This window comes from Oncorhynchus kisutch, linkage group LG15 (assembly GCF_002021735.2).
Source record: "Oncorhynchus kisutch isolate 150728-3 linkage group LG15, Okis_V2, whole genome shotgun sequence".
NCBI classification, from domain to species: Eukaryota; Metazoa; Chordata; class Actinopteri; order Salmoniformes; family Salmonidae; genus Oncorhynchus; species Oncorhynchus kisutch.
In genome coordinates, this window is record NC_034188.2 from 12,494,706 (window position 1) to 12,508,647 (window position 13,942).

At 44.0% G+C, this 13,942-nt stretch overlaps 1 protein-coding gene across 1 annotated transcript in view; it reads right to left on the minus strand.

The window, feature by feature from the left end:
• Window positions 1–13,942, minus strand: part of LOC109905915 (FERM and PDZ domain-containing protein 3-like) — a 44,876-nt gene that overhangs the window by 6,472 nt on the left and 24,462 nt on the right. The window contains exons 7-11 of the mRNA XM_031791345.1: window positions 13,365–13,501; window positions 8,585–8,711; window positions 3,840–3,929; window positions 3,341–3,520; window positions 589–724 (exon numbers count right to left, since the gene is read on the minus strand). Coding sequence (XP_031647205.1) covers window positions 589–724; window positions 3,341–3,520; window positions 3,840–3,929; window positions 8,585–8,711; window positions 13,365–13,501 — 670 coding nt within the window. The remainder of the gene's footprint in view (window positions 1–588; window positions 725–3,340; window positions 3,521–3,839; window positions 3,930–8,584; window positions 8,712–13,364; window positions 13,502–13,942) is intronic.

The window sequence follows — 13,942 nt, forward strand, 5'->3', positions numbered from 1 at the left end:
GAATATTACATATATATTTCACAGAAAAAAAGCAAGGCAAAAACCACAAAATGTTACCCCTATGCAAGGAAGAGGGAGAGAATAGTCCGATGAAGATGAGATCTCAGTATGGAGATGGGAGGAGTGACAGCAGAGGTGATTGGTAGCTGTTGATATGGTTTAGGTCCGGATGCACAGATGCATTATGGAGAAGCAGGTGTCAGTCCAGATGGATTGAGTAGAGTTGGTTGCAGTATAATGGTTTACATGCAATGCCTCACACTTGCAGACACACACTAAAACCTGTAAATGGAATCCTTGAGATGCAAACTGATATTCAGTCAACGTGCCTTTGGATACTGAGTTTGGATGTTGAGTTTTATTGATAGAAAATGTAGCCAAAGCAAAGAGTATGGAAAGGATTTTAACAGTAAATTAAAAACATTTTCAGTTTTATCGAAAGCTAATAATAATGGAATCTCTATAACAACCTCCCGAAACACTAGACTTACCGATCCATTTCTTAAACATCAACAGATATTGTAAATATACAGCTTCATTGCAAGTCCTAACCAGCAGTATAACTCAAGGAGGTGACTACTAACATACCTGCCTTGATCATATAAGACTGACCAGGTGTCCGGTAGTAGATGGCTCGTTTGGGATCCACGAACAGCTTGTAGTAGCCCGAGATGAGACAGGCGAAGTTACTGGCATCAGGCCACTCCATCAACAGGACCAGAGGCTGCAGGGGTGGGAGGGGATAATGACGTTTTAGATGTAGATTTCTTTATTGTCCAATTGTACACAAGGTCAAACGGAAATGTGTCTTCTGCTTTATCCAATGATGTACAGTGCATTAGGAAATTATTCAGGCCCCGTTGACTTTTCCCATATTTTGTTACGCTACAGCCTTATTCTAAAAATTATGAAATTATTTTGTATTCCTCATCAATCTACACACAATACCCCATAATGTGAAAACAGGTTTTTAGAAATTGTTGCAAATGTATAAAAAATAAAAACAGAAATACCTTATTTACATCAGTATTCAGACCATTTGCTATGAGACTCAAACATTTGCTCAGGTGCATCCTGTTTCCATTGATCCTTGAGATGTTTCTACAACTTGATTGGAGTCCACCTGTGGTAAATTACATTGATTGGACATACGGTCCCACAGTTGACAGTGCATGTCAGAGCAAAAACCATGCCATGAGGTCGAAGGAACTGTCCATAGAGCTCCGAGACAGGATTGTGTCGTGGCACAGATCTGGGGAAGGGTACCAAACATTTCTGCAGCATTGAAGGTCCCCAAGAACACAGTGGCCTCCATCAGTCTTAAATGGAAGAAGTTTAGAACCACCAAGAATCTTCCTAGAGTGGGCCGCACGTCAAAACTGAGTAAACAGGGGAGAAGGGCCTTGGTCAGGGCGGAGATCAAGATGGTCACTCTGACAGAGCTCCAGAGTTCCTCTGTGGAGATGGGAGATTCTTCCAGAAGGACAACCATCTCTGCAGCACTCCACCAATCAGGCCTTTCTGGTAGAGTGGCCAGACATGGCAGCCCACTTGGAGTTCACCAAAAGGCCCTTAAAGGACTCTCAAAACATGAGAGTCTAATGAAACCAAGATTGAACTCGTTGGTCTGAATGCCAAGCATCTCGTCTGGAGGAAACCTGGCAACATCCCTATGGTGAAGCAGGGTGATGGCAGCATGATGCTGTGCAGATTTTTATCAGTGGCAGGAACTAGGAGACTAGTCAGGATCGAGGGAAAGATGAACGGAGCAAAGTACAGAGAGATCCTTGATGAAAACCTACTCCAGAGTGCTCAGGATCTCAGACTTGGGCGAAGGTTCACCTTCCAACAGGTCAATGACCCTGAGTACACAGTCAAGACAAGGCAGGAGTGGCTGTGATAGAAAATGACATATTTACCTGGTTTGTTTGATATTAATAGTTAGGAATAATAGTTAACAAATAGGATATTTCTGTTTTGTTTAATTCTGTGTTTTCATGGGCTCCACTCTAGTTCCCTGCAGCTAATTTGGGCGTTATGTTCACCAGAGATGACTTGAGCTGACAAATTAGTTAAAGACTGCATTACGTAGACACGATGTGGTGGGTGTAACAGAGATAGAGATAGCCAGGATGAGTTTAGAACAATTCCTCATTGTCTCAAAATCATCCTTGCATCTGGGAAACTAAGCCAGGAAGTGGTTAAGACAACAACCCATGTGCAGATAACAACAGGATGAACCCAGAGTGACTTATGATGCTCCTTGGTCTGCATGAGGTGGGTTAAACCAAACATGACTGAGCCTGGTTAGTGTCAGCTATGAACCCAGAGTGGCTTATGATGCTCCTTGGTCTGCATGGGGGGGTTAAACCAAACATGACTGAGCATTGTTAGTGTCAGCTATATATAGTACTCTGCATTTGTGTAAAGGTTAGGTTACTCGGTCCAACACTCAAGGGTGGGAGGGTCGACCAGCCTCATTATTGTAATAATTAATTGATATTAAATAAAGATGATTGTTTGAAAAAATGACCAAATCTCTCTCAGTACTGAATTTCCACGACACAAGTCTCTGAATGTCCTTGAGTGGCCCAGCCAGAGCCCGGACTTGAACCTGATCAAACAACTCTGGAGAGACCTGAAAATAGCTGTGCAGCGACGCTCCCCCATCCAACCTGACAGAGATTGAGAAGATATGCAGAGAAGAATGGGAGAAACTCCCCAAATACCGGTGTGCCAAGCTTGTAGCATCATACCTAAGAAGACTTGAGGCTGTAATTGCTGCAAAAGGTGCAACAACAAAGTACTGAGTAAAGGGTCTGAATACTTATGGAAATGTGATACTTCAGTTTTCTTTATTTGTAGCAATTTGCTAAAATTTATAAAAAACAGTTTTTGCTTTGTCATTATGGGGTATTGTGTATAGATTGATGAGGGGGGAAAAAACAATTTAGTCCATTTTAGAATAAGGCTGTAACATAACAAAATGTGTAAAAAGTCAAGAGGTCTGAATACTTCCTGAATGCACTATGTATTGGCTTCATCTCAGCCCCTCCGAAACACACACATCTTCATACACAGAGGTTGGAGCAGGGATGGAAATGAGTTTGGAGGCTTCAACAAAGCATTTTACTGTATATTTAATATAATGACCATACCGCTACTTCAACTTGGTTAATCTCACAGGTTTGATTTAATTGAATTTGAAAGGAATTCTTCTGTGCAGAGAAAATCTATGTTTGGTACCATGGCCTACTAGTATGGTGCAATGAGTTCCACCCTGAGCTTCATAATGTCCTTCTAAATCTATAGTTGTACATGTGTTCAATCTGTCACATACCTTGGCCTCCTGTATGGCCACCTCTACGCGGGCAACGCCCTGGTTCTCCCGGTGCAGCTGTATCTTAGCAACACGACTGAACTCTGTCAGAACCGTGGTCAGGTTGTTTTTTAGGTCGATCACATGACCGATGCCGTGCCGCGGACCCACCAGCAGCGTAGTGGCCGACTGCTTCTCATCCTGTGGATCAATCAGTCAATCAATCAATCAATCAAACCTTCTATCAACACAGAGAGAACAACAGCATAGAACTTAACTCAGAAACATGCATTCTTCAAAGTGATATGTACTGTGGTATATATATATATATATATATATATATATATACATGTATGTAGTATCCGTTTGGATGTCTGGCCTGGGATGCTACAAGGCTACAGGAAAACATAAACATGAGCTGTACCTTGACATAAGAGAAATTCATCATAAAGGAGTGGGACTCATATATCTAATGTGGGAATAAGATATGGGCATGTTTATAAGAGAATGTTGCCATTACTAGTCCGACGGTGTGGAACAGCAAGCCTCCAAAGGGTGGAAGATCGTTGAGCACACGCATGTACTGCAGCTTTCCCTGGAGAGGAGGGACCTGTCAGTAGACACAACACAACACTCAAGGGCCCAGTCTCAATAGTCTCTAGTGGCTTCCTCTACTCATCTCCTCTCCTTGATCTGCACTAACATCACAGGTGAAATTAAAAACCTAGATGTATTTGTTTTTTATTATGGATCGCCATTAGCTGCTGCCAAAGCAACAGCCACTCTTCATGGGACCCAGCAAATTTAAGGCAGTTTATACAAGTTTAAAAACATTACAATACATTCACAACACACTGTGTGCCCCCAGGCCCCTACTCCACCACTACCACATATCTACAGTACTAAATCCATGTGTATGTATAGTGCGTATGTTATCGTGTGTGTGTGTGTGTGTGTGTATGCATGTGTCTGCGCCAATGTTTGTGTTGCTTCACATTCCCCTACTGTTCCATAAGGTGTTTTTTAATCTGTTTTTTAAATCAAATTTGACTGCTTGTATCAGTTACTTGATGTGAAATTAGAGTTCCATGTAGTTATGGCTCTATGTAGTACTGTGTGCCTCCCATAGTCTGTTCTGGACTTGGGGACTGTGAAGAGACCTCTTGTGGCATGTCTCGGGGGATATGCACGGGTGTCCTAGCTGTGTGCCAGTAGTTTAGACAGGCAGCTCGGTGCATTCAACATGCATTCAACTCTCCTCTCATAACTAAAAGTAGTGATGAAGTCAATCTCTCCTCCACTTTCAGCCAGGAGAGATTGACATGCATATTATTAATATTAGCTCTCTGTGTACATCCAAGGACCAGCCGTGCTGCCCTGTTCTGAGCCAATTTAAATTTTGAAATTTTGAAAGTCCTTTTTTGTGGCACTTGAACACACGACTGAACAGTAGTCAAGGTGCGACAAAACTAGGGCCTGTAGGACCTGCCTTGTTGACAGTGTTGTTAAGAAGGCAGAGCATTGCTTTATTAAAGACAGACTTCTCCCCATCTTAGCTACTACTGCATCAATGTTTTGACCATGACAGTTTACAATCTAGGGTTATTCCAAGCAGTTTAGTCATCTCAACGTGCTCAATATCCACATTATTTATTACAAGATTTAGTTGAGGTTTAATGTTTAGTGAGTGTTTTGTTCCAAATACAGTGCTTTTAGTTTTAGAAATATTTAGGACTAACTTATTCCTTGCCACCCACTCTGAAACTAACTGCAGCACTTTGTTGAGTGTTACAGTCATTTCAGTCGCTGTAGTAGCTGACGTGTATAGTGTTGAGTCATCCGCATATGTCACATCTGCTCCTGTTACGCCCTCTGGTGTTCATCCGGTGTCTTTTTGACCTGCAGTTACTCCCCCTGTACACTCTCCCTCTCTGTGTGATTGTGTGGTTGGAGGCAGGTGTGCTGGAGACATAGCAGATCCCTACCAGCTGCAACTCGTTCCATAATCAAGACCTCTACAAATACTCAGTCCTGCCACTTCCTCTCTGCCAGATCGTAATCTCTGCTTATTACCGCTCTGGCTCCTGTCTCCTGTTCCACATCTCACCACCACTACCTTGGATTCCCCTCAGGACCTGTTTACCCTGTTCTACTCAGCCAACACCAACCTCAGTCTCCACATCTGTTTTTTCTGCAACTCATCCAAGCTACCCCGGATCTGCACTCCATATCTCTCTGTGTAACAAATATTTTGGTTCATTCATCCCCGTTTCCGCATCTGAGTCTGCTCTTGGGTTCCCTGGTGCCGCTCCGCTTAACAGCATACATAGACACTCTGGCTTTAATCAAATTCAGTGGCATGTCGAAAATTGGGGCCTAAAAAGGGCCTAAACAGCTACCCTGGGGAATTCCTGATTCTAACTGGAATATATTTGAGAGGCTTCCATTAAATAGCACCCTCTGTGTTCTGTTAGACAAGTAACTCTTTATCCACATTATATCAGGGGGTGTAAAGCATACACATGTTTTTCCAGCAGCAGACTATGATCATCCAAAGCTGCACTTAAGTCTAACAGGACAGCCCCCACAATCATTTTATCATCAATTTCTCTCAGCCAATCATCAGTAATTTGCGTAAGTGCTGTGCTTGTTGAGTGCACTTCCCTATAAGCATGCTGGAATTCTGTTGTCAATTTGTTTACTGTGAAATAGCCTTGTATCTGGTCAAACACCATTTTTTCCAGAAGTTTACTAAGGGTTGGTAACAGGTTGATTGGTCAGCTATTTGAGCCAGTAAAGGGGGCTTTACTATTCTTAGGTAGCGGAATTACTTTAGCTTCCTTCCAAGCCTGAGAGCACACACTTTTTTGTAGGCTTAAATTGAAGATGTGGCAAATAGGAGTGGCAATATCGTCTGCTATTATCCTCAGTCATTTTCCATCCAGATTGTCAGACCCCAGTGGCTTGTCATTGTTGATAGACAACAATACTTTTTTCACCTCTTCCACGCTGACTTTACGGAATTCAAAAGTACAATTCTTGTCTTTCAAAATTTGGTCCGATTATACTTGGATGTGTAGTGTCAGCGTTTGTTGTTGGCATGTCATCCATAAGTTTGCTTATCTTGCAATGAAAAAGTAATTCATGTAGTTTGCAATATCAGTGGGCTTTGTGATGAGCCATCTGATTCAATGTTGTTCTTCCCCCCAAAAAAATTCATTTAAGGTGCCCCAAAGCTTTTTACTATCATTCTTTATATAATTTCTTTGTTTTTATTATTTTTTTAAATTTAGTTTAGTCACATAATTTCTTAATTTTCAGTATGTTTGCCAATCTGCCAGACTTAATTTCCATACCTTTTGCCTCATCCCTCTCAACCACACAATCTTTCAATTCCTCATCAATCCAAGGGGATTTAACAGTTGTTACAGTCATTTTCCTAATGGTCACGTGCTTATTAGTAACTGGAATAAGTAGTTTCATAAATGCGTCAAGTGCAGTGTCTGGTTGCTCCTCATTACACACTACAGACCAACAAATATTCTTCACATCATCAACATATGAATCACTACAAAACTTGTTGTATGACCTCTTCTACACTATATTAGGCCCAGCCTGACCTCTTTATACACTATATTAGGCCCAGCCTGACCTCTTATACACTATATTAGGCCCAGCCTGACCTCTTATACACTATATTAGGCCCAGCCTGACCTCTTATACACTATATTAGGCCCAGCCTGACCTCTTATACACTATATTAGGCCCAGCCTGACCTCTTATACACTATATTAGGCCCAGCCTGATCTCTTATACACTATATTAGGCCCAGCCTGACCTCTTATACACTATATTAGGCCCAGCCTTTGGAACTTTGGTTTTCCTAAATATGGCTATTATATTGCTGATCACTGCATCCTATGGATTTGGATACTGCTTTAAAGCAAATTTCTGCAGCATTAGTAAAGATGAGATCAATACATGTTGATGATTTAATTCCTGTGCTGTTTGTAACTACCCTGGTAGGTTGACTGATAACCTGAACCAGGATGCAGACACTGATTACAGTTTGAAGTTTTTTCTTGATTGGGCAGCTTGATGAAAGCCAGTCAATATTTAAAATCACCCAGAAAATACACTTCTCTGTTGATATCACATACATTATCAAGCATTTCACACATTATCCAGATAGTGACTGTTAGCGCTTGGGAGTCTATAGCAGCTTCCCACAAGAATGAGCTTCAGGTGAGGCAGATGAACCTGTAGCCATATTACTGCAACAGTATTTAACATGGGATCCTTTCTAAGCTTTACAGGGATGTGGTTCTGAATATAAACAGCAACACCACCTCCGTTGCCATTTCTGTCTTTTCAGTAGATGTTAGAACCATGTATTGCTACCACTGTATCATCAAATGTATTATCTAAGTGCCTTTCAGAGATAGTCAGAATATGAATGTAATCTGTTACAAGCAAGTTATTGACTTCATGGACCTTGTTTCTTAGGTTACATATGTTAATATGGGCTATTTTTAGTACGTTTCTGGGTTGATTGATTGTTTTTAATGCTTTACAGAGAAGCCTATCAGAGATAGACTTACTCATGGTATTAACATTGGAGCTGAAGTGGTCTTCCTACTATTGCTCACTGCCTCAGTGCTAACAGTGTAACTCTGGTTGATAGGCTTATGATTACTGCTTCCAATAGCTGTAGGATAAACAGATGTATTCAGTGCAATTAGGGGTACATAAATTAAATTACTTACATTGCGTTTGCCAATGCCCCTAAGATCATGTACATTTGATGCAGCATTATGACGACTCATTGTCACAATGGTAGGGATTAACTGAGCTGGTCTTGGATCATTTACCAGTCATTGTTTCAACGCAGCCCAGAGTCCAGGAGCCAAGTTGGCATCCTCCATATTGCTTTTACTTATCTTGTGATTTCAGATCAGTGATGAAGGAGAGGAGACGAGGAGAAGACACTTAATACGGTTGAGATTCACCCAAGGATGACCAGTGGATTCTCGCCTACAATACTGTACATGTCCTGTTGGTGGCACTGTTTCACCATGTAAAGGGGCACCAGCACACTGTTTAAACACGTTTGAAATGCCACAGCCAGTCAGAAGATAAACCTCTTAACTGAGAGAGCAAGATGAAAGGCACAATGAATCTGAAATACTTAGTGTTATAGCTATGCTGTATCTAGAGATTATTTACTGATCGGAAGGTCATTGTGTGACAGAGAGGAAAGATCACCTTGTTGCCGGAGGGAGGCAGATGCTGATAGGTCTTGAGCAGCTGTGACAGGGTCTTACACACATTCTTCTCCTTGATGGTGGGAAGTAGAGTGAGGGGGAGGAAAGGTTCCAGACCCCACTCCTTCCTGGGAATGGAGAGAACGAAAGAGAAGAGGGGTTAGAGTAGAGAGCAAAGGGAGAGAGGAAGAAAGAAAGAGAAAGAGCGAGATGGTATAACCAGTCAGATGCTGACAGCTGTGGGACCATGTCTATATCTCGGGGAGAGACCCCCAGGGAAGACTCGAGGGCTACGTCCCAAATGGCACCCTATTCCCTTTATAGCCTTGTGGGCCCTGGTCAAAGGTAGTGCACTATATAGGGAATACGGTGCCAGTTGGGATGTAGACAAAGACTCAAGGAGCTACTGCTCCTATTTTCTGTCACACTGACAGGGTTGACAAGGCTCCCCCTCAGAGTCAGACTCAGACTGGAGACAGAACACTGGCTCTACTCTGTCTGTGTGACTGAATGCAATGCAATGACTTGCGATGAATGCAATTTCATTGTATTCACTCACATACTATATATGGTTGTTTTCTTCTAGTTGAATGCACTGATTTTATGTCACTCTGGATAAGAGTATCTGCTAAATGTATAAATAAATAAAAGAGTATCTGCTAAATTAGTCCAATTCTGTCTGTCAGAGTGAGTTAGTTATCTGGTATAATGTCTGTCTGTCAGAGTGAGTTAGTTATCTGGTATAATGTCTGTCAGAGTGAGTTAGTTATCTGGTATAATGTCTGTCTGTCAGAGTGAGTTAGTTATCTGGTATAATGTCTGTCTGTCAGAGTGAGTTAGTTATCTGGTATAATGTCAGTCAGAGTGAGTTAGTTATCTGGTATAATGTCAGTCAGAGTGAGTTAGTTATCTGGTATAATGTCTGTCTGTCAGAGTGAGTTAGTTATCTGGTATAATGTCTGTCAGTCAGAGTGAGTTAGTTATCTGGTATAATGTCAGTCAGAGTGAGTTAGTTATCTGGTATAATGTCAGTCAGAGTGAGTTAGTTATCTGGTATAATGTCTGTCAGTCAGAGTTATCTACACTATATAAAAATATAAACACATGCAACAATTTCAAAGATTTTAGATTTTAGAAAACTCGAGGAGAACATCAGCTGGGCCCGTATGAAGATTAAACCATCCAAGTCACGCAGCATCTCGATTGTGAAGGGAGTACTCTCTGACCTGAAATTCTTCATCGGAGATGACCAAATCCCAACAGTGTCTGAGCAGCCGGTAAAAAGCCTTGGAAGGTGGAATGATGCAAGCCTGAAGGACAAAGACCAGGTGCAACAGCTGCGCAAAGACATCAGTAGTAGCCTACAGTCCATCGACAACACCCAGCTACCTGGAAAGTTAAAGGCCTGGTGTCTGCAGTTTGGTCTCCTACCCCGGGTGTTGTGGCCCTTAGCAGTGTATGAGGTTCCAATCTCAACAGTAGAGAAGATGGAAAGAGGAGTCACAGGCTACTTAAAGAAGTGGCTCGGAGTTCCACGATGCCTTACCACCATCGGCCTCTATGGAGATGGTGTCCTCAAGCTGCCCCTCACCAGTCTAACAGAGGAATTCAAGTGTTCAAAAACCAGGCTCCAGATGACACTGAATGAATCTCGAGACCCAGTGGTGAGCAACAACGCGCCGACCTTGGCAACTGGGCGCAAATGGAGGCCAGGAAAAGCAGTCCAGGAGGCAACAGCAGCCCTCAGACATGCTGACATTGTGGGTCATGTTCAGCAAGGGAGAGGAGGCCTTGGGCTAACTAGCCGTGCTGCTTGGAGTAAGGCCACTGCACCAGAGCGGCGGAAGATGGTAGTGCAGGAAGTACGCCATCAGGAGGAGGCTGCAAGGTGGGCCAAGGCAGTCTCTCTTGCCAAACAGGGACAGTGGACTCGATGGGACAGTGTGGAGAAGAGGAAGATCAGCTGGAAGGATCTGTGGGCCATGGAAGCGAGGCGGTTGAGCTTTTCCATCAGAGCAACATATGACGTCCTTCCAACTCCAGTTAATCTTCACCAATGGTATGGTGAAGATCCGGGCTGTGCCCTCTGTTCCATGCCAGCCAACCTCAGGCACATTCTCACGGGGTGTAAAACAAGCCTCACCCAAGGACGCTACACTTGGCGTCACAACCAAGTCCTTAAAAACCTTGCGTCCGCCCTGGAGGAGAAGCAAGCTGCCACCAACTCACTACCACCCCCAGCAGCATCACACCCCTTACGGACAAACTTTGTCCGCGAAGGGGCTAAACCACCGAAGCGCGGCTCGACACCATTAGAGCGAGACCAGCTGCGCTTGGCCCGCGACTGGAAAATGCTAGCTGACATTGGCCGGCAACTTGTGTTTCCTCCGGAGATCGCAACCACCACCCTAAGACCTGACATGGTGCTCTGGTCCCGTTCGCTCAAGAAGGTCTTCATCATTGAGCTCACAGTACCCTGGGAGGACTCAGTAGATGAGGCTTATGAGCGAAAGCATCTGCGCTATGCCGATCTAGCTGCCGAAGCACGGCATCATGGCTGGAACACAGAAGTCCGACCAGTGGAGGTGGGCTGCAGAGGTTTTGTGGCAACATCTACAACCAGACTGCTTAGAGACCTTGGAATTAAGGGCCAGAGCCAGCATTCGGCAATCAAAGCTGTATCGGAGGCGGCAGAAGGCAGCAGTCAGTGGCTCTGGATGAAGAGGAAAGACCCCAGCTGGGCCCCGATGTGAGAGGGCCAGGAGGTATGCGGTCAGCAATGCTTGACTCAGGGAGGAGGACGCCCCTGCCATGCATAGTCCCATGGGATGTTGGCTATCATCAACAAGGCAACTCCTATGACTAATTGGGAATGGGACGCAAGCGTAGGATTGATCACCCTGTCGCTGGCCGCCTTTGGGGAGGGTGTATAGTGTGAAAGGCCGAAACACCCTAGGAACCAAAGGTACACTACTGACGATGCGCTCCCCAAATTTCACCAGGCTCACTGTTCATTAACTCTTGGAAGTGCTTGCACAAAGGATAGTAACATCTCATCCTGTGTTCTTGGAATCTGAGTTACAGTTCACGTAAGGTAATCATTCAATTGAAATAAATAAATTCGGCCCTAATCTATGGATTTCACATGACTGGGAATATAGCTATGCATCTGTTGGTCACATGTAGGGGCGTGGATCAGAAAACCAGTCAATATCTGGTGTGACCACCATTTGCCTCATGCAGCGTGAAACATCTCCTTCACATATAGTTGATCAGGCTGTTGATTGTGGGCTGTGAAATGTCCCACTCCTCTTCAATGGCTGTGCGAAGTTTCTGCATATTCGTGGGAACTGGAACATGCACTGTTGTACACGTTGATCCAGAGCATTCCATACATGCCCAGGCCATGGAAAAACGGGGAAGTGTTCAGCTTCTAGGAATTGTGTACAGATTCTTGTGACATGGGGCCGTGCATTATCAAGCTATCTGGTGATGGCGGTGGATAAATGGCACAACAATGGGCCTCAGGATCTCGTCACAGTATTTGTGCATTCAAATTGACATTGATAAAATGCAACTGTGTTTGTTGTCCATAACTTATGCTTGCTCATACCATAACCCCACCGCCACCATGGGGCACTCTGTTCACAACGTTGACATCAGCAAACCGCTCGCCAACACATCGCCAAACACGCTGTCTGCCATTTACCCCGTACAGTTGAAACTGGGATTAATCCGTGAAGAGCACACTTCTCCAGCGTGCCACTGGCCATCGAAGGTGGGCATTTGCCCACTGAAGTTGGTTACGGCGCCAAACTTCAGTCAGGTCAAGACCCTGGTGAGGATGACGAGCACGCAGATGAGCTTTCCTGAGACGGTTTCTGACAGTTTGTGAAGAAATTCTTCGGTTGTGAAACCCACAATTTCATGAGCTGTCCGGGTGGCTGGTCTCAGGCGATCCTGCAGGTGAAGAAGCCGGATGTGGAGGCGGCTTATGGTAGAGAAATTAACATGAAATTCTCTGGCAACAGCTCAGGTGGACATTCCTGCATTCAGCATGCTAATTGTACGCTCCCTCAAAACTTGAGACATCTGTGGCATTGTGTTGTGTGTCAAAACTTCACATTTTAGAGTGGCCTTATATTTTTTACATATGTAATGATCATGCTGTTAAATCAGCTTCTTGATATGCCACACCTGTCAGGCGGATGGATTATCTTGGCAATGGAGAAATGCTCACTAATAGAAATGTAAACAAGTTTGTGCACAATTGGAGAGAAACATTTCTGGGATCTTTTATGAAACATTGGACCAACACTTTACATGTTTAATTTATAATTTTGTTCAGTAGTGTTATCTGGGAGTGATCTAGTAAGTTGGGGATATAAGTAAATGTGTGGCCCAAGGGACTTTTAATTGTAAAAGGAATTTATTGGTGTCAGAGTGACTTGAGCTCGTGGTTTGAGTGGTTTCTGCTTTTAATATTAGATGGAGTAATTATGGATCATTTTGATATACTTTTAGAACTCAGCTGGATACCAGACTTCAGCATATTAGAGCTAAGACATTTTTTATGAAACATAATGGAATACGGAGACACACATTTCGTTCTGTGGAGTGTCTGAGTAATGAGTCATGCAGCTGAGCGATCCATTTTGTCGTCACACACACACACACACACACACACACACACACACACACACACACACACACACACACACACACACACACACACACACACACACACACACACACACACACACACACACACACACACTTACTCCACATTCTTGAGCGAGATCTTCTGATTGGGTCTGGCCGATGACACTGTGATGTAGATATGAAGCGCCGCCAGGCGCAGTGTGACGTCAGACTTCCAGTCCATGCCGAAGCGCTCTTTGATGACGTCATTGCGACTCTGTGGTGGGGGTAATGTTATTCAGGTTATACAGTTTTAGGCACAGCTTTAAGGAACTTCTTCCAGCAATCTTATGCAAAGGGGGGGAGACACCTAGAGCTAGGCTGTAGGCTAGGCTCCCAAAGGCTGTATCCCCACCTAGAGGTACCCGAAGGCTGTATCCCAACTAGAGGTACCCGAAGTCTGTATCCCCACCTAGAGGTACCAGAAGGCTGTATCACCACCTAGAGGTACCCAGAGGCTGTATCCCCACCTAGAGGTACCCAAAGGCTGTATCCTCACCTAGAGGTACCCAAAGGCTGTATCCCCACCTAGAGGTACCCAAAGGCTGTATCCCCACCTAGAAGTACCCGAAGGCTGTATCCCCACCTAGAGGTACCAGAAGGCTGTATCAACACCTAGAGGTACCCAGAGGCTGTATCCCCACCTAGAGGTACCAGA